The 26,449-nt window shown below is 50.2% G+C and overlaps 1 protein-coding gene across 1 annotated transcript in view; it reads left to right on the top strand.

Annotated features, from left to right (window-relative positions):
- The window catches only part of BRCA2 (BRCA2 DNA repair associated), a 213,149-nt gene that overhangs the window by 104,458 nt on the left and 82,242 nt on the right, over positions 1-26,449 (top strand). The window contains exons 16-18 of the mRNA XM_075337343.1: positions 4,404-4,574; positions 6,692-7,022; positions 14,715-14,870. Coding sequence (XP_075193458.1) covers positions 4,404-4,574; positions 6,692-7,022; positions 14,715-14,870 — 658 coding nt within the window. The remainder of the gene's footprint in view (positions 1-4,403; positions 4,575-6,691; positions 7,023-14,714; positions 14,871-26,449) is intronic.

Below are 26,449 nucleotides of genomic sequence, written 5' to 3'. Positions count from 1 at the left end.
CATAGTTGCAGTGGAGATGGGACTTCACTTAAAGATGCCATTGACAGACAGATGGACCTCTGGTTGAAATCTGTCTGTGAAGCTATCAGCGTGTCGGTTGCTCCGGCATTCGCAGCCGTATGGGCACTCTAAGCTATTTCAGCTGGTCTTGCGCAGCTGGTCTTGAGCACATGTACATCTGTGCCGCAGGTGGTGTCCTTAACCTCGCAATGTCTGCATTGCGACTTACCCTATTAATGCTGTCCTGGAGGGACAGTCGAGGTTTCGGTCCTTCCCAGGCTCGGGCAGGTCCCAATTGTCCTCGTCCAAAAGGGCTCAAAAGGCTCAGAGGGGCTCAGATTCCGGCCGGGCTCAATCACGCCCAAGGAAGGCAGCCGGAGGAACCGCTACCAAGGCGGTCTCCTCATGACTTTCAGCTCTCTCTCTCCGCATCCGCGGTTGGCGGCAGACTTTCCCGCTTGGCGACATTTAGCTGCCACAGGTCACAGACCGGTGGGTGAGAGACTTTGTGTCTCACGTGTACAGGATTGAGTTCTGTTCTCGTCCTCCGGCTCGATTCTTCAGAACTTTCCCACCCCCCCCCGAGCCGATGCTCTTCTGCAGGCAGAAGGAGTGGTAATCCCTGTTCCTCTTCAGGAACAAGACACGGTTTTTCCTCCAATCTGATTGGGGGGCCAAAAAAGGATGGCTCTTCCGTTCCGTTCTGGACCTAAAACTGCTCACCAAGCACGTGAAGGCCAGGCGGTTCCGGATGAAACCTTCCGCTCCGTCATTGCCTCAATGTCTCAAGGAGATTTCCTAGCATCAATAGACATCAGGATGCTTATCTCCACGTGCCGATTGCTCCAGAGCACCAGCGTTTGACACGTTTCGTTATTGAAGACGAGCATCTTCAGTTCGTAGCCCTGCCCTTCGGTCTGGCGACAGCCCTACGGGTTTTCACCAAGTTCAGGGCAGCAGTGGGAGCAGTCCTGCACTCTCAGGGTCACTCTGTGATCCTTACTGGGACGATCCACTTGTCAAGGCACCCTCTCAAGAGGCATGCCAACACAGCCTGAACGTGGCGCTGGAGACTCTCCAGAGTTTCGGGTGGATCATCAACTTTTCAAGGTTAAATCGGGCACCGACCCAATCGCTGACATATCTGGGCATGGAGTTTCACACTCCCTCAGCGATAGTGAAGCTTCCGCTGGACAAGCAGCGTTCACTACAGACGGGGGTGCAGTCTCTCCTTCAAGGCCAGTCACACCCCTTAAGACGCCTCATGCAGAGGCAGTCACTTTCGCGCAGTTTCATCTGCGTCCACTTCAATGGGACATGCCTTGCCAATGGGTTGGGGAGTCGACGTCCCTAGACAGGAACGTCTCCCTTCTCAGACGGTCAAGGACTCTCTTCAGAGGAGTCCATCCTTCAGATCAATGTTCTGGAAATCTGGGCAGTGTATCTTGCCCTGCAAGCCTTCCAGCAGTGGCTGGAAGGAAAACAGATCCGAATTCAGTCGGACAATTCCACAGCGGTGGCATACATCACCCACCAAGGCGGAACACGCATCGCCAGGCCTACCAGGCAATCCGGCGGATTCTGATGTGGGTGGAAGACAGAGCATCCACCATATCCGCAGTTCACATCCCGGGCGTAGAAAATTGGGAAGCAGACTTCCTCAGTCGCCAGGGCATGGACGCAGGGGAATGGCCTCTGCACCCAGAAGGGTGTCAGGAAATCTGTAGCCGCTGGGGGATGCCGGACGTCGACCTAATGGCGTCTCGGCACAACAACAAGGTCCCGATTTTCATGGCGCGGTCTCACGAGCAAAGAGCTCTGGCGGCAGGCGCCTTAGTTCAGGTTTGGTCGCAGTTCCAGCTACCCTATGTGTTTCCACCTCTGGCACTGTTGCCCAGAGTGCTACGCAAGCTCAGCTCCGATTGCCGCCGCGCCATCCTCGTCGTCCCAGACTGGCCGAGGAGGTCGTGGTACCCGGGTCTGTGGCATCTCACGGTCGGCCAACCGTGGGCACTCTCAGACCGGCCAGACTTACTGTCCCAAGAGCCGTTTTTTTTTCCACTGAATTCTACGGCCCTGAACCTGACTGTGTGGCCATCGAGTCCGAGATCCTAGCGTCTTCAGGATTATCTCAAGACGTCATTGCCACCATGAGAAGGGCTGGGAAGCCGACGTCTGCCAAGATCTACCACAAGACGTGGAAGTTATTCTTATCTTGGTGCTCTGCTCAGGGAGTGTCTCCCTGGCCATTTGCATTGTCTCCTTTTTCCTCCCTTCCTGCAATCTGGTTTGGGAAAAGGTTTGTCGCTCGGCTCCCTTAAAGGACAAGTCGCAGAGCTGTCGGTATTCTTTCAGAAGCGCCTAGTACGACTTCCTCAGGTACGCACGTTCCTGCAGGGGGGTTATCACATTGTCCCTCCGTACAAGAGGCCGTTAGACCCATGGGATCTGAACGGGGTATTAATTGCTCTCCAGGAGCCGCCCTTCGAGCCTCTGAGGGATGTTTCACTTTCTCGACTTTCACAGAAAGTGGCCTTTCTGGTAGCGGTCACGTCTCTTCGGAGAGTGTCCGAACTAGCAGCGCGGTCATCCAAAGCTCCCTTCCTGGTGTTCACCAAGACAAGGTAGTGCTGCGCCCGATCCCAGAGTTTCTCCCTAAGGCGGTATCCCCTTTTCATCACAATCAGGATATCTCCTTACCTTCCTTTTATCCTTATCCATTTCATCGATATGTAATGGCTTTGCATTGTTGGATCTGGTGTAGAGCACCCAGAATCTACTTTTCCCGCACGGCGTCCCTGCGCCGCTCGGATGCACTCTTTGTCCTTGTCACTGGTCAGCGCAAGGGGTCGCAGGCTGCAAAATCCACCCTGGCTTGTTGGATCAAGGAACCAATCCTTGAAGCCTACCGTTCTACTGGGCTTCCGGTTCCATCAGGGCTGAAGGCCCATTCTACCAGAGCCGTGGGTGCGTCCTGGGCATTACGGCACCAGGCTAAGGCTCAGCAGGTGTGCCAGGCGGCTACCTGGTCGAGTCTCCACACCTGCACCAAGCATTTTCAGGTGCATGCCTACGCTTAGGCGGATGCCAGCCTAAGTAGATCAGTCCTGCAGGCGGCGGTTGCCTCCATGTAGGGAAGGGCTGTTTTTACAGTCCAAACTTGAGGTATTCATTTACCCACCCAGGGACTGCTTTTGGACGTCCCAATCGTCTGGGTCTCCCAATGGAGCGCCGAAGAAGAAGGGAATTTTGTTACTTACTGTAAATTCCTTTTCTTCTAGCTCCAATTGGGAGACCCAGCACCCGCCCCTGTTTCCTTCGGGATTTTTGGTTTGTTCGGGTACACATGTTGTTCATGTTGAATGGTTTCAGTTCTCCGATGTTCCTTCGGATTGAATTTGTTTAACCAGTTATTGGCTTTCCTCCTTCTTGCTTTTGCACTAAAACTGAGCAGCCCGTGATCCCACGGGGGGTGTATACCCAGAAGGGGAGGGGCCTTACACTTTTTAGTGTAATGCTTTGTGTGGCCTCCGGAGGCAGTAGCTATACACCCAATCGTCTGGGTCTCCCAATTGGAGCTAGAAGAAAAGGAATTTACGGTAAGTAACAAAATTCCCTTCTTTGTTTACTTACCGTAAATTCTTTTTCTTATAGTTCCGTATTGGGAGACCCAGCTCCCTCCCTGTTGCCTGTTGGCAATTTCTTGTTCCGCGTGTTATCACCGGCTGTTGTTGTGGACAGAGTCTCCGGTTGTTCCGGCTCTTGCTCTGTTCTACTTGTGGGTGGCTATTCTCCTTCAGCTTTTGCACTAAACTGGCTGGGACTGGCTCACCAGGGGGTGTATAAGCTCAGAGGGAGGAGCTACACTTTTAAGTGTAGTACTGTGTGTCCCCTCCGGAGGCAGAAGCTAAACACCCAAGGTCTGGGTCTCCCAATACGGAACTATAAGAAAAAGAATTTACGGTAAGTAAACAAAATTCTCTTTTTTTCCCGCCCAAACAGTCTATGACGTTCCCTGAGTCACATGGGGTGTCTGCAAAATTTCGTGGTTGTAAATGCGACGGTGCAAATTCCTTCAGCGGACACACACACACACACACACACACACACACACACACACACAGAGCTTTATATTTTAGATGATTTAGAACAGATTTCCTGTTTTCTTTGTTGGATTGTTTACATGCCATAAGAATGCCCCTTTAGGGCTGATGAATACTTATAGATATGTATTCAATAATAATGGGCAGCTAATTGTTTTGCACAAAAAGTATATATTTTTTTTATTTTAATACTTTCTTCATAATTAATATTGCCTGGGTTAGAGGTTTCAGGATGGTAAATCGCTGGTCGGGGGCTGCGGATGGCTATAGTCATGTTGACGAATGCCTGTTGCTTTGCAGAGCCTTGTGTGACACTCCAGGAGTGGACCCCAAGCTGATCAGTCCAGAATGGGTGAACAATCACTACCGATGGGTTGTATGGAAGCTGGCTGCCATGGAAGTGATGTTCCCTGACATCTTTGCCTGCAGATGCCTGACACCGGACAGAGTGCTCTTACAGCTCAAGTACAGGTAATGGTAACTCCTCCACCACATCACAACAACCCTCTGTATAAAACTGTCACACTGGTTAACCCTTTCAGTGAACACCAAAAAAAACCCAAGCTTTTCTATCATATCGCTGACAAAAGTGGAACAAAATGCAATCAAAACTCAAAATGTTGGGTGTAAGTAAAAATCTTATCTCTGAAAACGTCATTTTGCCCCACTAAAAATAAGCCCCCGTTCATCTCCCTCCACAGAACACTAAAAATGCTATAACGCTCAGACTATAGGGATGCAAAAAGAATTCTTTCTTCAATAAAATTGTTTTTATTGTGTAAAAGTGGCAAAACATTAAAAAATATACATATGTGGTATTGCTGTAACCGTACTGACCCGAAGAATAGAGCTGTTCTAATTAATCTTACCATATTGTGAATGGCATAAAAAAAACACTTCCTGAACTGCTGTTTTATCTTCAATATCTTCTGGAAAAATGCTTAAGTTTCCTACTGACATCCATTATGCTTGGTAATAGAGTCGAGCCCGTTCAAGCGTCCGACCTGCTTGTTTCGTAGTCCAGAGCATGGTATTGATCATTCTTCAGTACATACTGCATAAAGTGATACTGGTCAGAATTGACAAAATTGGCCTGGTCAGGAAGGTGAAATCAGGCTGGGGAATTAAGGGGTTAAAGGGGTCGTCCAGTTAAAAATAAAAAATAATAATGTACACTTTAAGTATGTGTCACGGTTTACAGTCATGTGGTTTCTGTCCATAGAAGGTCACAGCGTCTGGCTGGGCAGAATGCTTCTTGACTTTCCATTGTTTCTGCCGTCAGTATTCATTGGTATAGGTAGCTTTCCTGCTGGATTCATCTCTCCCCCATTTGGACACAGCAAAAACTCGCCTTCCACCCAGCTACTGATCATCAGCATTATCTTGGTGCTTAAATTCCTTCCTTGGACTGGTGCTGGTGATATTCTTCAGTTCATTCAAGCCTTGGTTGTAATCAGGTGGCTTGCACTCCTCTGTGGTATCGTTGCTGAAAACTTTGCTGAACTTTTACCTGTGTCATCTGTAGATAAGCAGTTCATGCATTTCCCCCTATGTGTTCTCCTTGTGTCATCTATGTTTAGTGGGGTTGACGAACAGCTCATCCCATCCATTCCCTATTTAGGGCCCAGCACTAGGGAGACCTAGGGTCAGGTATCCGGCTTGGCGCATAGGTGCGGAACCTATCTAGGGTGGTGAGGGACTCTAGGGTCCAGCAGAAGGTTCGGTCAGGGGTCACCATTTTCCCTTTCCCTAGACACCGGGTTTCCCTTCCCTTTTGCCGTTTCCTTGGTACTTCCCCGTACCTAGTGTGACAGTTTGCCCAAAATAGCAAATTATACAACTTTACATTATAAGTTATATTTTCTGGGGTTTTTTTGGGCCATGGGTTGTGAAAAAATTAAAACAGAGGCATCCTCTCATCCTGATTTTTATTGTCGGCACATTATCAGAGCGGTGTGGAAAGGGGCTGATCGACTGGTTCCTTCCAGTAACTAAGCTAGTCCCCTATCTACATCTCCCCTGGCAGAGGAGGAGGGGGCTGGCGTGGCTTGTGTAGTGGGCCTCTCTGCCAGACTTCTTCACACACAGCATTGAGGTCTTGACACAGTCAAGTTTCCAGCAGGAACCTTAATGTGGCTCCCCTGAAAAAAAAGGAATACCTAAACCTCACGGTGGTTCTATGGCTGCTGTCACGTTCTTTTATTAATGGAGGAGGAATAGTTTGGGGAAGGCCCTTCTGTTTCCTGCTAAAGCCAATGGGCCCCAGTAATAGGCTATTGATGGCAGCTCGAATGTCAGCCTGGTCCCATAGACATTGGATTATCAGCGTGTAAACCTTCAAAGTTAAAATTTAATGTCTACCTGTGTGTAATATTTTATTTCACCACTGCCGCCATGGTTTATTGGGAATGGCACTGGTTTATTGTGAAATACATCCATGTTTTTACTGTTAAGTCGTTTGGGCAGATTGATGGTGACAGTCCAGTGCAGTCATGAATACGAAAGCTAAATATCTCGGTAAACTAGAAGGAAACTTTTATGTTATTGCAACATTTGCCAACGTCGAAATGTTTTTTTTTCTTTTTCAGATATGATGTAGAAATTGATAAATGTCGGAGATCAGCCGTCAGAAAGATAATGGAGAGAGATGACTCGCCGGCTAAGACGCTGGTTCTGTGCATTTCTAAAATCCTTACACTGGAAAACTGTGAAACCAGCGATGTGAGGCAGACATCTGCGGTCATCGAGGTGACAGATGGCTGGTATGGTATCAAGGCGATCCTGGACCCTGCACTCGCGTCTCTGCTGAAGAAAGGTCGCATGTTCCTAGGCCAGAAGATAATGGTGCAAGGGGCAGAACTGGTGGGGTCAGAAGATGCGTGTTCACCTCTTGAAGCTCCCGAGTCTCTTATGTTAAAGGTAGAACAAGCAGAACATGTACCGGTATTTCTCTTAGTACAAGACTGGTCAACTGGTTAGAAGAAAAGTGTTGTTTATTGTTGGGATTAATCTTTTTTAAGGAATAGTTCAGAGGAAGGATAAGGGGTACTTTGCACACTACGACATCGCAAGCCAATGGCAGCGATGCCGAGCGCAATAGTCTCCGCCCCCGTCGCAGCAGCGATATCTTGTGATAGCTGCCGTAGCGAACATTATCGCTACGGCAGCTTCACATGCACTTACCTGCCCTGCGACGTCGCTCTGGCCGGCAACCCGCCTCCTTCCTAAGGGGGTGGGTCGTGCGGCGTCACAGCGACGTCACACGGCAGGCGGCCAATAGAAGTGGAGGGGCGGAGATGAGCGGGATGTAAACATCCCGCCCACCTCCGTCCTTCCGCATAGTCGACGTGAGCCGCGGTGACGCAGGTACGCTGATGTTCCTCGCTCCTGGGGCTTCTCACACAGCGATGTGTGCTGCCGCAGGAACGAGGAACAACATCGTACCATCGCTGCAGCAAAATTATGAAAATGTCGGACACTACACCGATGATACGATTACAACACTTTTGCGCTCGTTAATCATATCAAAAAGGATTTACACACTCCGATAACGACCGCGACGCCGGATGTGCGTCACTTTCGATTTTACCCCACCGACATCGCACCTGCGATGTCGTAGTGTGCAAAGTACCCCTAACCCTTCAATAGGCCTAACACAGTGTATGCATTTTACCCAGTTATTGCTTTAAATGGGTTATTCAATACAATTTAATATACTCCCCTTCTGTACCTATATTTTGCAAGGGGGAATATAATATTTAAGGAAAGTTTCACCGAGTAGTAGACACCACTTTAAAGTCTGTAGCAAAAAAGAAAAGGTTGTGCTTTTGATGGTTTCATTACTTATTATTTTAAAGGGACAGTTTTGTTATCAAAAGTAGTTTGCTATGGGCATGCTATTTTTATGGTGTTTTTTGTTCTCCATAGACTTTTCTAAATGCCAAAAAATGCTAGAAATATATGTACAAAAAAATGTCAATTTTCCTCATTGTGAAGGGTGTAACGCCCTCTGTTCTACTGACTAGTGATGGTCCCAGTGTCAGGCCCTTTAGGGATTGGGCATTTCTTATCTATCCTGTCTGTATTCTTTAAAGGATCCTCACAATTTTTTTTTTAACTAAATCTATGTACAGTAGTGTCGGTGTACTTAATATACTTGCTTAACGCAGTCTTCTCCTGGATTCATCGCCGCTCTGTTCCTCTTCTCAGTGATGTCTCCACTCTTCAGACTCTTCGGCTCGCTCTATGCATGAACCGGAAGTCTCTTTTACAACGTAAGTCTATGCTTCCTTGTTCTGACACTTTAAAGACTAAAGACCGCTTTACACGCAACGACCTCGCTAACGAGATGTCGTTGGGGTCATGGAATTCGTGAGGCACATCCGGCCTCGTTAACGACGTTGTTGCGTGTGAAACGACCGTTAACTATCAAAATTACTTACTTAATCGTTGATCGTTGACGCGTCGTTCTAATCCCGATTATCGTTGCTTGTGCAGGTACGATGTTGTTCGTCGTTCCTGTGGCAGCACACATCGCTACGTGTGACACCGCAGGAATGAGGAACATCACTGTACCTGCGGCCGCCCGCAATGAGGAAGGAAGGTGGTGGGCGGGATGTTCATCCCGCTCATCTCCGCCCCTCCGCTTCTATTGGGTGGCTGCTTAGTGATGCCGAACGAACCGCCCTCTTAGAAAGGAGGCAATTCACCGGCCACAGCAACGTCGCTAGGCAGGTAAGTATGTGTGACTGGTGTAAGCGATTAGCCCGTGACGCACAACCGACGGGGGCGGATACTCTCGCTAGCAATATAGATAGCTAGATAGCGATATCGCTGCGTGTAAAGTGCCCTTTAGGCTATGTGTGCATGCTGCAGATTGGTGCAGAAATTTTCTGCATGAAATCTGCACATTCTGGCAGAAAAATGCACCAAAAAAACTCATGTGTCTTGGTGCTTTTTTGTGCCAGCATTTTTTTAATGAAGTCAGTAGGTGGAAGGGCTACAAAACACAGGAAAAAATGCACAAACAATGGACATGCTTCAGAATATTTTGTGCACCAAATCTGCAAGTGAAAAATAAGCAATTGTGCGCACAGCATGTAAGAATTCTCATGGACTTTGCTTTCATGAAGATATACATGCAGATTTGAGCAACATTCTGCAACATTCTGCACCAAATTGCAACAAGGCTGCACCAAAAAGCATCAAGAAATGCACCATGTGTGGCCCGGAGAGTCTGAAGAGCATAGACCTCACTGAGAAGAAGAGAACAGTGCTGGACAGCGGAGAAGACTGCGTTAGGTGAGAATATTAACACACTCCCACTAAATGTACAAATACAGTTATATTTAAAGAAAAAAGGGTGCCTGGCATCGGATTCATGCTTCCCAACCACAGACAACATGAACAGACATTGACTGTGCATTTGCAGCTGTGTGTCTTATTATGAAATTCCGTTGCGTTTCACAGTAAACATACTTTGAAAAGCTGGCCAGGGACTGTGCCTCAAATGACAAGTCCGAGCTCCTCAGTGACAGTCCCTCAATGGCTTTCAATGTACTGTATATTCCTTTGATACGTGTCAGCAGTCAGTCATCTATTACTCTAAAATGTTAGTGCATAGCCCGTGTCTGATTCGTGTTACTGATTCGTGATTCTGGTTTGTGCAGCATGAATCTGATAACGGGCTCTATTTCTGTGCATTAAGGAATACCCCTTTAAAAACACCTTCGCCATACAAAACTTTCACATGCGTTGTAAAATGCAGAATGAAAATTGCGTGCAAAGGGTAGAACACCGATATAAACTGCCAGGAAACTGGGAGAGGGGGGAAAAGGACACCCTCTTTCCCCAAAGACGTGACTCGCTCTCTAGCGCCACCTTATAGTCAGGCCAATTGTGGAATTGCCAGACTATAAGCAAAGAGGCCGCTATTCTACTACTATTCTGATTATTGAAGGGCTCCTGGTGAGAGTAAGGTATAGATTCCCCTGACTCCTGCGAGCGGAATATATCTCATCCTCCCCTGATCTCACTGGTCGCCCCACAATGATCTTTGGCATAAACTCACTGCCACCCATCGATTACGATAACTATTAAGCCGAGCATACGAACATAGGGAACCAGGTATCGAGATAAAAGAAACAGCTCGAGATTAAATTGTATTTTTAATAGTCTAAAGGGCACACTAGTTACTGCATTATATACAAGATGGAATATATATGTCAGAATACATTTACAGGTAAGATATGGATTACAAGCACATAAACAGATGTATCAGTTATTTTATTCCCTAGCTGATACGGAGGGGGGGCACTGTGTAGCCACACGTTTCCTGGTTCTTCCCCCACGTGTATGACACGAGACCACCCGAAGAACAACAACCCAAAATGTCTGCACTGTTATCAATCTGGCCAAATTCCTTGTCCCCTCCCACCGGTGACCTCAGACTGGACTGGCCTTCTATTTATCCAGGGAAATTATAGATTTCAGTTTTCATATCTCCTTCCCTGCGCATTGTACACGGAATTATTATTAATGGAGCTATCCATAAGCAGTAAATATATGTCTGTGGGCTTCCTTCGGGGAGTTATTAATTATTGAGGGCTAAATACATCACACAGTTTTGCCGAAATGTATTAGGTGCCTCTGGCCCTCAGGAATCTGAAAATGTGCCTGTCTTGTTTGTGGGGACGACGCACCCCCCCAATCAGTGGCGTAACTAGAGTTGGATGGGCCCCGGTGCAAAGTTTAGACCTGGGCCCCCCCTCCACATACACAGACACTTGGGGTAGGGGATAATGACGCTGACACATGGCTCTCACCCACAGCACCCTGAAATCCCTCTATCAGCACCCAGCTTTCCTATGTTCTGATATTTATCTTGTCCTCAGCACCCAGCTTTCCCATATCAGAGCATGAGAAAGCTGGGTGTTGAGAGATGTATATCAGAACATGGGAAAGCTGGGTGCTGAGAGATGTATAGCAGAGCATGGGAAAGTTGGCTGCTGAGGGAAAGAGCCTTTTTCCCTCAGCACAAAACATTTCCATCCCATACTTGTATCTTTGTCCCCCCTGTATAAAGTTCTCAAAATACTATAACAGCCCCCACATAGCCTTCCAAATAATTGTATAAAGGGTCCCACATAACCCTTCATATATTAGAATGCAGATACATAGCCCTCCATATATTATAATGCACCCCCATAATCCTCCATGTATAAAGTAGCCCTTCAATTATAATGCATTTCCCATAGTTCTCCATGTATTAAAATTCACCCCATAGTTCTCCATATATTATACTTAACCACATAGTCCTCCATGTTTTATAATGCACTTCCATAGTCCGTGTATAAGGTAGCCTCCATAGTCCTCCATATATTATAATGTAGCCCCCATAGTCCTATATGTATTATAACACAACCCCATAAAACATTAGATGGTATTATGCAGCCCCATAGTCCTCCATGTATAATTCACCCCTATATTCCATGTATAAGGTGTCCCTTCATTTTGTATTATACAGCCCCCCCACCTCCATTTTAATGCAGCCCTATAGACCTCCAGTATAATGCAGCCTCATAGACCTCTATGTATATTACACCTCTATATTCAATGTATAAGGTGTCCTTCATGTTTATTATGCAGCCTCACCAGGCCTCCATATATAATAATGCAGCCAACCTCTCCAGGCCTCCATGTATAATATAGCAGCCAGCCTCCCAGGCCTCCATGTATAATATAGCAGCCAGCCTCCCCAGACCTCCATGTATAATAATGCAGCCAGCCTCCCCAGACCTCCATGTATAATAATGCAGCCAGCCTCCCCAGGCCTCCATGTATAATAATGCAGCCAGCCTCCCCAGACCTCCATGTATAATAATGCAGCCAGGCTCCCCAGGCCTCGATGTATAATATAGCAGCCAGCCTCCCAGGCCTCCATGTATAATAATGCAGCCAGCCTCCCCAGACCTCCATGTATAATAATGCAGCCAGCCTCCCAGGCCTCCATGTATAATATAGCAGCCAGCCTCCCAGGCCTCCATGTATAATATAGCAGCCAGCCTCCCCAGACCTCCATGTATAATAATGCAGCCAGCCTCCCCAGGCCTCCATGTATAATAATGCAGCCAGCCTCCCCAGACCTCCATGTATAATAATGCAGCCAGCCTCCCCAGGCCTCCATGTACAGTATCATGCAGCCTCCCCACCCCAGGCCTCCATGTACAGTATCATGCAGCCTCCCCACCCCAGGCCTCCATGTACAGTATCATGCAGCCTCCCCACCCCAGGCTTCCATGTACAGTATCAGGCAGCCTCCCCACTCCAGGCGTGTATGGGGAGATAAGGTATGCACACCAGTGACTATGGAAGGGGAATACATGGAATAGCAGAAACTGCTGTGTGAATACTGACATGAAAAATTCAATAGCTATTTGTAAGAATGAAATGTGAAAAATGGAACCTGCATTACTGCCATGAATATATGAATAAAGAGAAATTTAGCTACTGAATTGATCAATGCAGAAGAGCCCCAACACTACGCCAAAGTATTTCTCTACGTTGGGGTCCCTAGCTTGTGTGTGTCCTCTCATGCAGTTAAAAAACTTACCGTGTATGGGACGCTGAGACCCAGGCTATATATACGATGTGGATTGGCAATAGGTGTGTGTGGGGAGGGTTCACAAACGAAAAACTACTAACATTAAGGAATAACGTTTGGAACTCCATTCTATGTCTGAACTGGGTGCAAAAAACCTAAAAAACATCACTATGGGGAGATAAGGTATGCACACCAGTGACTATGGAAGGGGAATACATGGAATAGCAGAAACTGCTGTGTGAATACTGACATGAAAAATTCAATAGCTATTTGTAAGAATGAAATGTGAAAAATGGAACCTGCATTACTGCCATGAATATATGAATAAAGAGAAATTTAGCTACTGAATTGATCAATGCAGAAGAGCCCCAACACTACGCCAAAGTATTTCTCTACGTTGGGGTCCCTAGCTTGTGTGTGTCCTCTCATGCAGTTAAAAAACTTACCGTGTATGGGACGCTGAGACCCAGGCTATATATACGATGTGGATTGGCAATAGGTGTGTGTGGGGAGGGTTCACAAACGAAAAACTACTAACATTAAGGAATAACTTCAGACATAGAATGGAGTTCCAAACGTTATTCCTTAATGTTAGTAGTTTTTCGTTTGTGAACCCTCCCCACACACACCTATTGCCAATCCACATCGTATATATAGCCTGGGTCTCAGCGTCCCATACACGGTAAGTTTTTTAACTGCATGAGAGGACACACACAAGCTAGGGACCCCAACGTAGAGAAATACTTTGGCGTAGTGTTGGGGCTCTTCTGCATTGATCAATTCAGTAGCTAAATTTCTCTTTATTCATATATTCATGGCAGTAATGCAGGTTCCATTTTTCACATTTCATTCTTACAAATAGCTATTGAATTTTTCATGTCAGTATTCACACAGCAGTTTCTGCTATTCCATGTATTCCCCTTCCATAGTCACTGGTGTGCATACCTTATCTCCCCATAGTGATGTTTTTTAGGTTTTTTGCACCCAGTTCAGACATAGAATGGAGTTCCAAACGTTATTCCTTAATGTCCCCACTCCAGGCCTCTGACCACCGTGTACTCACTTATATATATATAAAAAAAAAACAAGTACTCACCGCTCTCCTCCTTCCACTGCTGCTCTGTCCTGACGTCTCCTTGTTCCACTGCTGCTGTACTCCCTGCTCTCCTCCTTCCACTGCTGCTCGTCCTCCCCTCTCCTCGTTCTCCCGGTGCTGCGGTCGGCGTCCTCCCTCCCTGCGCTCTGTGCACTCAGCACAGCAGTCGCACAGGAGTGACGTCACCGCGCAGGCACAGGGGGAGAATGATGATGCAGAACGGCGCCGGCCGCTCTATGCTTCATTATTACTGTGCGCGGTGACGGGGGAGGGGGGCCCCGATGCCGCCGCTGACATCGGGCAGGAGGGCCCGGTGTCGGGGGCGGCAGCGGGTCATATAGTGGGCGCGTGCACTGTGACAGATCAGCGCAGCTTCTCTTTCACTGAGAGGAGCTGGCTGCTGATCTGCCGGGTCCCCGCGGGCCCCAAACCGCCCGGGCCCGGTCGCGATGGCGACCGCGGTAGTTACGCCACTGCCCCCAATATTGTAACTCTTCTGACGGCTCCGAAAGGGCTAAGGGAGACTGATTGAAGCTAGGTTATAAACTTGGAGTTCTCCTCCCATCTGCTGTGCAGAACCATTCACTCCACAGGGGTGTGCTGGCTCAGGAACTGTCCTAATTGAATTTTGACACCTTGAGTTGTAGCAGAGCTGCAAGGGGGTTGGATGTATATACAGTGACAGCTGACTAACCTTTCTCATAACTCTCCTAATATATCTCAGCGTAATACTCACATAAACGTTGATGTTTTTCCCCATGGTGAATCAAAAACAGCTGACACTTTCATGTTCAGTATTAAAGATATTAAAGAAGAGAATGCTTTCACTGAAAGATAATAATAATAATAATAATAATAATTAATGATAATTATAAAGCTAACATAGGCTTGTGCTTTATCCCTTGTTTTCTAGATTGCAGGAAACAGCACTCGACCTGCTCGCTGGCATGCCAGACTGGGATACTTTCATGACCCCAGACCTTTCTGCCTCCGCCTGTCCTCGCTCTTGGCTGAAGGTGGTGTTGTGGGCTGTGTTGATGTTCTTATACAAAGGATTTACCCCATGCAGGTGAGACCTGGACTGAATGCTTATTGTCATTTATGCTTCTGTCCTTTATAGCAGGGTAGAATCGCAGGAATCTAGCCACAGTCCAACAGCATCCTGTCTGTGGTATCTCCTGCTGTCAGTAACAATCCCATAGATGTCTACACAGGAAAGGGTTTTGCTTTACTTTTCTTTGTCGCTCCATTGGGAGACCCAGACAATTGGGTGTATAGCTTCTGCCTCCGGAGGCCACACAAAGTATTACACTTTAAAAAGTGTAACCCCTCCCCTCTGCCTATACACCCTCCCGTGGATCACGGGCTCCTCAGTTTTATGCTTTGTGTGGAAGGAGGCACACATCCACTCATGCATTCTCAACTTAGTTATGTCGGTTGGAAGAAAAGAGGGCCCCCACGGGGCCCCCGGCATTGTCCCTTCTCACCCCACTACGTTGGCGGTGTTGTTAAGGTTGAAGTACCCATTGCGGGTACAGAGGCTGGAGCCACATGCCGTCTCCTTCACCATCCCTTAAGCGGCTCTGGGAGAAGTGGGATCCTAAGCGATCATCCATTTACTGGGACCGTGCTCCATCCGCAGCCCCTGTGGGAACCTGCCGGACCGGAGCCTCTTAAACCTCAGGGACCGGGCCCTGCAACTCAAAGGTACTCTGTGTCCCCATAGGGGACTGTGCAGGGAGCGCACCTTCTTCCCGGAAGCTGCGGCGGCTGCTGAATTCAGGAACGCCGGTGGACTTCCGCGCCGACCGTGCCTGCTTGTCGGGCGCGGTCTCAAATTTAGTCCCCGGCTTCATCGCGGCCTAGTCGCAAAAATCCCGCCCCCGGGCCTGCCTGTCAGGGGTAAGGGCGGGATTACCGACCTGACGTCGGATGTGAGGGCTGGAGCATCCTGCATGTTTCCTCCCCCCTCACTGATCACTTTGGGGACCCCAGATTCCCGCACTTTGCTGGCGCCGCCCACGGCTCCACTCCTCCCCTGAGAGCTCCGGCAGCCATTTTTTGGCATTCTGCCGGTGGAGGATTCTCAGTTAACAGCTCTGCAGCTCCGGGGGATCCAAGGCAGGGAATCTGGAGGACACACTCCGCTGGTTAGCGGTCGGTAAGCCACACCGGTCACCCGGTGCTGGTCCCCCTAGGGTGCCGGATTAGATACGTATATATCTATATCTATCTGTTCGGTGGGCTGTATACCCCTTTTCCCATATACCCTCAGTGATCACTCTCCTAGGAGACAACAGCATGTCGTCCACAAGGAGCAAAGCTGCTAAGGCACAGGGTTTTTTTGCGGCCTGTACCTCTTGTGGGGCTATGTTACCTGCGGATTCCACCTACCCTCACTGTGAGCAATGCTCGACCCCTGTTTCGCTTGCTCAGCCGGAGCCTCGGACACTGGTGGGCCCCTCGGCTCATGTAGACCCCCCTGCTCCCCCTGACCAGGCTGCAGGGACAGAGTTCGCCTCTTTTGCTGAGAAACTCTGAGTCACTTTCTCAATCCATTGCACAGTCTATGGACAAATGGTCTTCTAAGCTGCTAGAGGCTTTGCAGTCCAGACCGGACCCTTCACAGGCCCCGGCCCCTGTTGGCTCGTCGCCTCCAGGCCCCTATCGGTCCGCGCCACAGCGCGCTCATAGGTTGGCCCCTCGGTCTCAGGCGGAAGACTCGTGCCCGGACCGTAGTCCTAGACCAGCTAAGCGGCCTCGCTGGGACTCTTCCCCGACTTCCTCTCGCTGCTCGGGATCCCAGCTTGAGGACTCTCTGGAGGACGAGGCGGACGTCGCAGCTCAGGGCTCTGACCCTGACGTCGCCCTTAACCTTGATACACCTGAGGGGGACGCCTTAGTAAATGATCTTATCTCGTCCATCAACCAGGTGTTAGATCTCTCTCCCCCGCCTCCTACTGTAGAGGAGTCGGCGTCTCAGCAGGAGAAACACCAGTTTCGGTTCCCCAAACGTACACGCAATACGTTTTTTGATCACTCTAACTTCAGGGACGCTGTCCAGAAGCCCAGAGCGGTCCCGGACAAGCGCTTTACTAAGCGCCTCACTGACACGCGTTACCCCTTCCCATCTGAAGTCGTTAAGGGTTGGGCTCACTGTCCCAAGGTGGATCCTCCAGTCTCAAGATTGGCGGCTAGATCCGTGGTGTCGGTTGCAGATGGCTCATCGCTAAAAGATGCCACTGACAGACAGATTGCGCTCCTGGTGAAGTCCATCTATGAGGCCACGGGCGCGTCTTTTGCCCCGGCCTTTGCAGCCGTGTGGGCACTCCAAGCTATCTCGGCTTGTCTGACTGAGATTAATGCTGTCACACGTAATTCTGCTCCGCAAGTTGCGTCTTTGACCTCTCAGGCGTCAGCCTTTTCATCCTACGCCATGAACGCCGTCCTGGACTCTGCTAGCCGTACAGCTGTAGCATCCGCTAACTCTGTGGCAGTCCGCAGGGCCATGTGGCTGCGCGAATGGAAGGCAGTTGTGGCGGTCCTGCATTCTCAGGGCCACTCAGTGATTCCCTACTTGGACGATCTCCTAGTCAGGGCCTCGTCTCGGGTGGCGTGTCAACAAAGTCTATCTGTCGCTCTGGCGACTCTCCAGCGGTTCGGGTGGATCATCAACTTCCCGAAATCCAAGTTGACACCGACCCAATCACTGACGTACCTTGGGATGGAGTTTCATACCCAGCAAGCGTTAGTCAAGCTTCCGAGAGACAAACAGCTTTCTCTGCAGGCAGGGGTGCAATCCCTTCTTCGGAGTCAGTCACACCCCTTAAGGCGCCTCATGCACTTCCTGGGGAAGATGGTGGCAGCTATAGAGGCAGTCCCGTTCGCGCAATTCCATCTTCGGCCACTCCAATGGGACATTCTCCGCAAATGGGACAGGAGTTCGGCTTCCCTCGACAGGAACGTCTCTCTTTCCCTTGCAACCAAGACGTCACTTCAGTGGTGGCTCCTTCCCAACTCTCTGTCGCAGGGAAAATCCTTCCTACCCCCAACCTGGGCTGTGGTCACCACGGACGCCAGCCTGTCAGGGTGGGGAGCGTTTTTTCTCCACCACAGGGCTCAGGGAACCTGGACTTCGATAGTCATCCCTTCAGATCAATATTCTGGAGATAAGGGCAGTGTATCTAGCCCTATTGGCTTTTCATTGGTGGCTGGAGGGCAGGCAGATCCGTATCCAGTCGGACAACGCCACTGCCGTCGCATACATCAACCACCAAGGCGGCACTCGCAGTCGTCAAGCCTTCCAGGAAGTCCGACGGATTCTGCAGTGGGTGGAAGCCACAGCTTCCACCATCTCCGCAGTTCACATCCCGGGCGTAGAAAACTGGGAAGCAGATTTTCTCAGTCGTCAGGGCATGGACGCGGGGGAATGGTCTCTGCACCCAGACGTGTTTCGAGAGATCTGTCGCCGCTGGGGAACGCCGGACGTCGATCTCATGGCGTCACGGCACAACAACAAAGTCCCGGCATTCATGGCACGGTCTCAGGATCACAGAGCTCTGGCGGCGGACGCGTTAGTTCAGGATTGGTCGCAGTTTCGACTGCCTTATGTGTTTCCTCCTCTGGCGATGCTGCCCAGAGTGTTACGCAAGATCAGGTCCGACTGCCGACGCGCCATTCTCGTCGCTCCAGACTGGCCGAGGCGGTCGTGGTACCCGGATCTGTGGCATCTCACGGTGGGTCAACCGTGGGCGCTTCCAGACCGCCCAGACTTGCTGTCACAAGGCCCGTTTTTCCATCTGAATTCTGTGGCCCTCAACCTGACTGTGTGGCCATTGAGTCCTGGCTCCTAGCGTCTTCAGGGTTATCTCAGGATGTCATTGCCACCATGAGACAGGCCAGGAAGCCTACGTCCGCCAAGATCTATTATAGGTCTTGGCAAATCTTCCTATCCTGGTGCGCTAATAACGGTTTTACTCCATGGCCGTTTGCCTTACCCACTTTTCTTTCATTCCTTCAATCCGGAATGGACAAGGGTTTGTCACTTGGCTCTCTCAAGGGCCAAGTATCGGCGCTCTCCGTGTTTTTTTCAAAAGCGCCTAGCCAGGCTTCCGCAGGTCCGCACGTTCCTGCAGGGAGTTTGCCACATAGTCCCACCTTACAAGCGTCCGCTGGAACCCTGGGATCTTAACAGGGTGGTAACGGCTCTTCAGAAACCACCTTTCGAGCCGCTGCGGGATGTCTCTCTATCATGTCTTTCGCAGAAGGTGGCCTTCCTAGTGGCAGTCACATCACTTCGGAGAGTGTCTGAGCTAGCAGCGCTGTCATGCAAAGCCCCCTTCCTGTTGTTTCACCAGGATAAGGTGGTTTTGCGTCCGGTCCCGGAATTTCTCCCTAAGGTGGTATCCCCTTTTCATCTCCATCAGGATATCTCCTTGCCTTCATTTTGCCCTAATCCAATTCACCGTGTGAAAAGGATTTGCACTCTTTGGATCTTGTGAGAGCACTCCGGCTCTACGTGTCTCGCACGGCGCCCCTGCGTCGTTCAGATGCGCTCTTTGTCCTTGTCGCTGGCCAGCGTAAGGGCTCGCAGGCTTCCAAGTCAACCTTGGCTCGGTGGATCAAGGAACCGATTCTCGAAGCCTACCATTCTTCTGGGCTTCCGCTTCCTTCAGGGCTGAAAGCCCATTCTACCAGTGCCGTGGGTGCGTCCTGGGCATTGCGGCACCGGGCTACGGCTCAGCAGGTGTGTCAGGCAGCTACGTGGTCTTGTCTGCACACTTTCACGAAACACTATCAAGTGCATACCTATGCTTCGGCAGACGCCAGTCTAGGTAGGCGACTCCTTCAGGCGGCGGTTGCCCACCTGTAAGAGGGGGCCGTTTTTTCGGCTCTTTTTATTGAGGTATTCTTTTACCCACCCAGGGACTGCTCTTGGACGTCGCAATTGTCTGGGTCTCCCAATGGAGCGACAAAGAAGAAGGGAATTTTGTTTACTTACCGTAAATTCCTTTTCTTCTAGCTCCTATTGGGAGACCCAGCACCCGCCCCTGTACCCTTCGGGCTGGTTGTTTTTTTGTGTACACATGTTGTTCATGTTGAATTGTTCTTTTGGTTCATGGTTTGCAGTTCTCCGAACATCCTTCGGATTGCATTTACCCTAGACCAATTTATAAGTTTTCTCCTTCCTGCTTTTGCACCAAAACTGAGGCGCCCGTGATCCACGGGAGGGTGTATAGGCAGAGGGGAGGGGTTACACTTTTTAAAGTGTAATACTTTGTGTGGCCTCCGGAGGCAGAAGCTATACACCCAATTGTCTGGGTCTCCCAATAGGAGCTAGAAGAAAAGGAATTTACGGTAAGTAAACAAAATTCCCTTCTTATGTTTGGTAACTACATTTTCAGTTTTGCATCTACCTTAGGCCGGTTCCACACATCCGGCTTTTCTCCAGTTTGTCAGATCCAGTGCGCTCCCATACAGTGTATACAGTAGAATGGCCGCGTGACAAGCTCCGGTCACGTGCTGTCATGTGACCAGAGCATGTGACAAGGAAGTTGAGCGCAGCCCTTGTACTGTATACACTGTACGGGAGCGCGCCGGATCCGACAACAAACTGAAGAAAAGCCGGATGTGTGAAATCGGCCTTAACTCCCCTTTTAACGTGTTGGGAATTTATCCTGTATTGGTCTATACTTCCCATTTTGTGTCTCAGCAGCTTCTATGATCAGCCACTTCAAGTGTTAAAATATGTCACACACTGACTACCAGGGTTCCGCCAAAATAAGGGAACCCCCAGTGATTGTTGCAACAAAGAGCGTACACTCGGAACATGATTTAACAATGGGCCCTGGCAGTAGGGAGAGGATAACTGGGTCACCGCCTACACTCATCTGAGGCTGATCCCTACACTCCCTAACGTCCGTATACAGGTTCTTTCACCCTGTCGCCGATCACATGTGTAGGTCCTTGCTTGCCGAAAACTCAGCCTGGCTAGTGAGCAGGCTACTGAGAGAACTGGTCTCACCACTAAAATAATCCGACGCAAGAGTAGTAAGACAGGCAGGGGAATAGAAATAAATAGGAAAATACTCCAAGCAACTCCAATGCAGCTAAAGCCACAGCTGCAATTGTCACGAAATATCAGCTTCTTCTAGAGCCAGGCTTCTTCCAAAGTGGACAGGTTAGATATGCAAATCTATAATCAACATCAGATATTAAGACATGCAAGTATTTATAGTGAAGGGAAGTGGTCACAAAGAACTGCACCTGAGATTAAGGCTCCTAAATATACTGTATATATTTATTGCTTTAGCTGAGTCCCAGGTGAATGCAGTTGGGTGTTGGGATAAATCTGAATTCAGTGTTAATTTTTTAAGTCATTTTCGATTACTGCTACTTTCTTCGGCGCTCCATTGGGAGACCTAGACGATTGGGTGTATAGCTACTGCCTCCGGAGGCCACACAAAGCATTACACTAAAAAGTGTAAGGCCCCTCCCCTTCTGGCTATACACCCCCCGTGGGATCACGGGCTGCTCAGTTTTCAAGCTTTGTGCGAAGGAGGTCAGACATCCACGCATAGCTCCACTGTTTTTAGTCAGCAGCAGCTGCTGACTATGTCGGTTGGAAGAAAAGTGGGCCCATATGGGGCCCCCAGCATGCTCCCTTCTCACCCCACTTTTGTCGGGTGTTTGTTAAGGTTGAGGTACCCATTGCGGGTACGGAGGCTGGAGCCCACATGCTGCTTTCCTTCCCCATCCCCCCTGAGGGCTCTGGTGAAGTGGGATCTTATAGGTCTCCAGGCACTGAGACCGGGCTCCATCCACAGACCCAGAGAACCTGCTGGATATGGAGCTGAGTATCGTCAGGGACAGGGCCCTGCTACATTAAGGTACTCTGTGTCCCCGGGCAAGCGCGCACACACACACCAACATTGCTGGGAGTGTTAGTGTGCCGGGGGCAACAGCGCGGAGCGCTCGTGCTATTATTCACTGCAGCTTAGCTGAGTGAATTTATGTATTGGGAACTGCCGCGCCGGCCGCTGCTGGGTGTTTTTTGCACTGTGGCGCGGCTGGGACTTGTGGTGCGCCGGGGACTTCCGCGCTGGCCGTGCACATGGACGGCCGCGCTTATTACTCGAGTCCCCGGCTTTGCGGCCTAGTTTTCGTTTCGTTCCCGCCCCCAGCCCTGCCAGTCAGGAGAGGGGCGGGACGCTGTACAGAAAGTCAGCGCCGAGGGCTGGAGTCTGCTTTGCATTCTCCAGCCCCCTTCACTGGACACAGTGGGACGCCAGTTTCCCGCTCTTGTCTGGGGCACGCCCACGGCCCGCCCCTCTTCTCAGGACGCCGGCAGCCATTCCTGCACGCAGTCCGAGCTGGGGAACGGAGACAAGCTCTGGGCAACCAGTCACAGGGCTCTGGCGACCACACACCCGCGTTATAGGCGGGCGGTAAGCAGCACCTGAAGTGCTGACCCCACTAAATACCGAAGTGTCCATTTATATTTTATGCTTGTATGCTATACACTGCACTGTAGGTCGCTATTTTTGGCTATATGCCCTCCTAGATGGCGAGATAACAGCAGCAAAAAAGCAACGGTGCTAAGGCACAGGCTTTCTATGCTGCTTGTATTGCATGTGCTGAAGTGTTCATTTGTACTTATGCTTGTATGCTATACATTGCACTGTACGGTCGCTACTCTTGGCTATATTCTCCTAGATGGCTGGACAACAGCAGCAAAAAAGCAAGGGTGCCAAGGCACAAGCTTTATAGGCTGCTTGTATTGCATGTGCTGAAGTGTTCATTTGTACTTATGCTTGTATACTATACATTGCACTGTACGGTCGCTACTCTTGGCTATATTCTCCTAGATGGCTGGACAACAGCAGCAAAAAAGCAAGGGTGCCAAGGCACAGGCTTTCTATACTGCTTGTATTGCATGTGCTGAAGGGTTCAGTTGTACTTATGCTTGTATGCTATACATTCCACTGTACGGTCGCTATTCTTGGCTCCTAGATGGCTAGAATACAGCAGCAAAAAAGCAACACAGGCTTTCTATGCTGCTTTTACTGCATGTGATACTGTTCCACCAGCAGGTTCCACTGACCCCCATTGTGTGCAATGCTCCCCTGTAGCACTTGGTCAGCCGGGGTCTCTACTAGAGGTGGCCAAAGGAACCACCTGTGAACCCTGTCCAGGGACAGGGACGGAGTTGCAGTTTCGGCTGATAGATTGTCATGGGATAGAGACTTTGCAGTCCAGACAGGCCATGGGCAATCTTGATCAATGCTCCCTGGCCACCCTCATTTGGAACATAATCAGTGCTCCGGGGGGGTCCCAGGCATTCCAGGGTAAAGGCTCTGACACGGACGACAGTCCCAGACAGCCTAAGCTAGCTCGCTGGGTGCGGCTCTCGGCTTCATCACTGGTCTGGGTCCCAGCAGGAGGACTCTCTGTATGATGAGGCAGACGTAGCTGATCAGGGCTTTGATCCTGACACCGCTCTCAATCCGGATACACCGGATGGTGACGCCATAGTGAATGATCTTATAGCGTCCATCAATGGAATGTTGGATATTTCTCCCTCAGCTCCCCCAGTGGAGGAGTCAGCTTCACAGCAGGAGAAATCCCTTTTCAGTATCTCATGCGTATATTGAGTACTTTTCTGGCCACGCTGACTTCAGAGAAGCAGTTCAGAAACACCACGCTTACCAGATAAGCGTTTCTCCAAACGTATTAAGGATACACGTTATCCCTTTCCCCCCCAATCTCCAGGCTTGCGGCTAGATCCATAGTTGCAGTGGAGATGGGACTTCACTTAAAGATGCCATTGACAGACAGATGGACCTCTGGTTGAAATCTGTCTGTGAAGCTATCAGCGTGTCGGTTGCTCCGGCATTCGCAGCCGTATGGGCACTCTAAGCTATTTCAGCTGGTCTTGCGCAGCTGGTCTTGAGCACATGTACATCTGTGCCGCAGGTGGTGTCCTTAACCTCGCAATGTCTGCATTGCGACTTACCCTATTAATGCTGTCCTGGAGGGACAGTCGAGGTTTCGGTCCTTCCCAGGCTCGGGCAGGTCCCAATTGTCCTCGTCCAAAAGGGCTCAAAAGGCTCAGAGGGGCTCAGATTCCGGCCGGGCTCAATCACGCCCAAGGAAGGCAGCCGGAGGAACCGCTACCAAGGCGGTCTCCTCATGACTTTCAGCTCTCTCTCTCCGCATCCGCGGTTGGTGGCAGACTTTCCCGCTTGGCGACATTTAGCCGCCACAGGTCACAGACCGGTGGGTGAGAGACATTGTGTCTCACGTGTACAGGATTGAGTTCTGTTCTCGTCCTCCAGCTCGATTCTTCAGAACTTTCCCACCCCCCCCCGAGCCGATGCTCTTCTGCAGGCAGAAGGAGTGGTAATCCCTGTTCCTCTTCAGGAACAAGACACGGTTTTTCCTCCAATCTGATTGGGGTGCCAAAAAAGGATGGCTCTTCCGTTCCGTTCTGGACCTAAAACTGCTCACCAAGCACGTGAAGGCCAGGCGGTTCCGGATGAAACCTTCCGCTCCGTCATTGCCTCAATGTCTCAAGGAGATTTCCTAGCATCAATAGACATCAGGATGCTTATCTCCACGTGCCGATTGCTCCAGAGCACCAGCGTTTGCCACGTTTCGTTATTGAAGACGAGCATCTTCAGTTCGTAGCCCTGCCCTTCGGTCTGGCGACAGCCCTACGGGTTTTCACCAAGTTCAGAGCAGCAGTGGGAGCAGTCCTGCACTCTCAGGGTCACTCTGTGATCCTTACTGGGACGATCCACTTGTCAAGGCACCCTCTCAAGAGGCATGCCAACACAGCCTGAACGTGGCGCTGGAGACTCTCCAGAGTTTCGGGTGGATCATCAACTTTTCAAGGTTAAATCGGGCACCGACCCAATCGCTGACATATCTGGGCATGGAGTTTCACACTCCCTCAGCGATAGTGAAGCTTCCGCTGGACAAGCAGCGTTCACTACAGACGGGGGTGCAGTCTCTCCTTCAAGGCCAGTCACACCCCTTAAGACGCCTCATGCAGAGGCAGTCACTTTCGCGCAGTTTCATCTGCGTCCACTTCAATGGGACATGCTTTGCCAATGGGTTGGGGAGTCGACGTCCCTAGACAGGAACGTCTCCCTTCTCAGACGGTCAAGGACTCTCTTCAGAGGAGTCCATCCTTCAGATCAATGTTCTGGAAATCTGGGCAGTGTATCTTGCCCTGCAAGCCTTCCAGCAGTGGCTGGAAGGAAAACAGATCCGAATTCAGTCGGACAATTCCACAGCGGTGGCATACATCACCCACCAAGGCGGAACACGCATCGCCAAGCCTACCAGGCAATCCGGCGGATTCTGATGTGGGTGGAAGACAGAGCATCCACCACATCCGCAGTTCACATCCCGGGCGTAGAAAATTGGGAAGCAGACTTCCTCAGTCGCCAGGGCATGGACGCAGGGGAATGGCCTCTGCACCCAGAAGGGTGTCAGGAAATCTGTAGCCGCTGGGGGATGCCGGACGTCGACCTAATGGCGTCTCGGCACAACAACAAGGTCCCGATTTTCATGGCGCGGTCTCACGAGCAAAGAGCTCTGGCGGCAGGCGCCTTAGTTCAGGATTGGTCGCAGTTCCAGCTACCCTATGTGTTTCCACCTCTGGCACTGTTGCCCAGAGTGCTACGCAAGCTCAGCTCCGATTGCCGCCGCGCCATCCTCGTCGTCCCAGACTGGCCGAGGAGGTCGTGGTACCCGGATCTGTGGCATCTCACGGTCGGCCAACCGTGGGCACTCTCAGACCGGCCAGACTTACTGTCCCAAGAGCCGTTTTTTCCACTGAATTCTACGGCCCTGAACCTGACTGTGTGGCCATCGAGTCCGAGATCCTAGCGTCTTCAGGATTATCTCAAGACGTCATTGCCACCATGAGAAGGGCTGGGAAGCCGACGTCTGCCAAGATCTACCACAGGACGTGGAAGTTATTCTTATCTTGGTGCTCTGCTCAGGGAGTGTCTCCCTGGCCATTTGCATTGTCTCCTTTTTCCTCCCTTCCTGCAATCTGGTTTGGGAAAAGGTTTGTCGCTCGGCTCCCTTAAAGGACAAGTCGCAGCGCTGTCGGTATTCTTTCAGAAGCGCCTAGTACGACTTCCTCAGGTACGCACGTTCCTGCAGGGGGGTTATCACATTGTCCCTCCGTACAAGAGGCCGTTAGACCCATGGGATCTGAACAGGGTATTAATTGCTCTCCAGGAGCCGCCCTTCGAGCCTCTGAGGGATGTTTCACTTTCTCGACTTTCACAGAAAGTGGCCTTTCTGGTAGCGGTCACGTCTCTTCGGAGAGTGTCCGAACTAGCAGCGCGGTCATCCAAAGCTCCCTTCCTGGTGTTCACCAAGACAAGGTAGTGCTGCGCCCGATCCCAGAGTTTCTCCCTAAGGTGGTATCCCCTTTTCATCACAATCAGGATATCTCCTTACCTTCCTTTTATCCTTATCCATTTCATCGATATGTAATGGCTTTGCATTATTGGATCTGGTGTAGAGCACCCAGAATCTACATTTCCCGCACGGCGTCCCTGCGCCGCTCGGATGCACTCTTTGTCCTTGTCACTGGTCAGCGCAAGGGGTCGCAGGCTGCAAAAT

The sequence above is a fragment of the Anomaloglossus baeobatrachus genome, chromosome 2, assembly GCF_048569485.1.
Source record: "Anomaloglossus baeobatrachus isolate aAnoBae1 chromosome 2, aAnoBae1.hap1, whole genome shotgun sequence".
NCBI classification, from domain to species: Eukaryota; Metazoa; Chordata; class Amphibia; order Anura; family Aromobatidae; genus Anomaloglossus; species Anomaloglossus baeobatrachus.
This window is presented reverse-complemented; position numbering and strand designations above follow the sequence as displayed.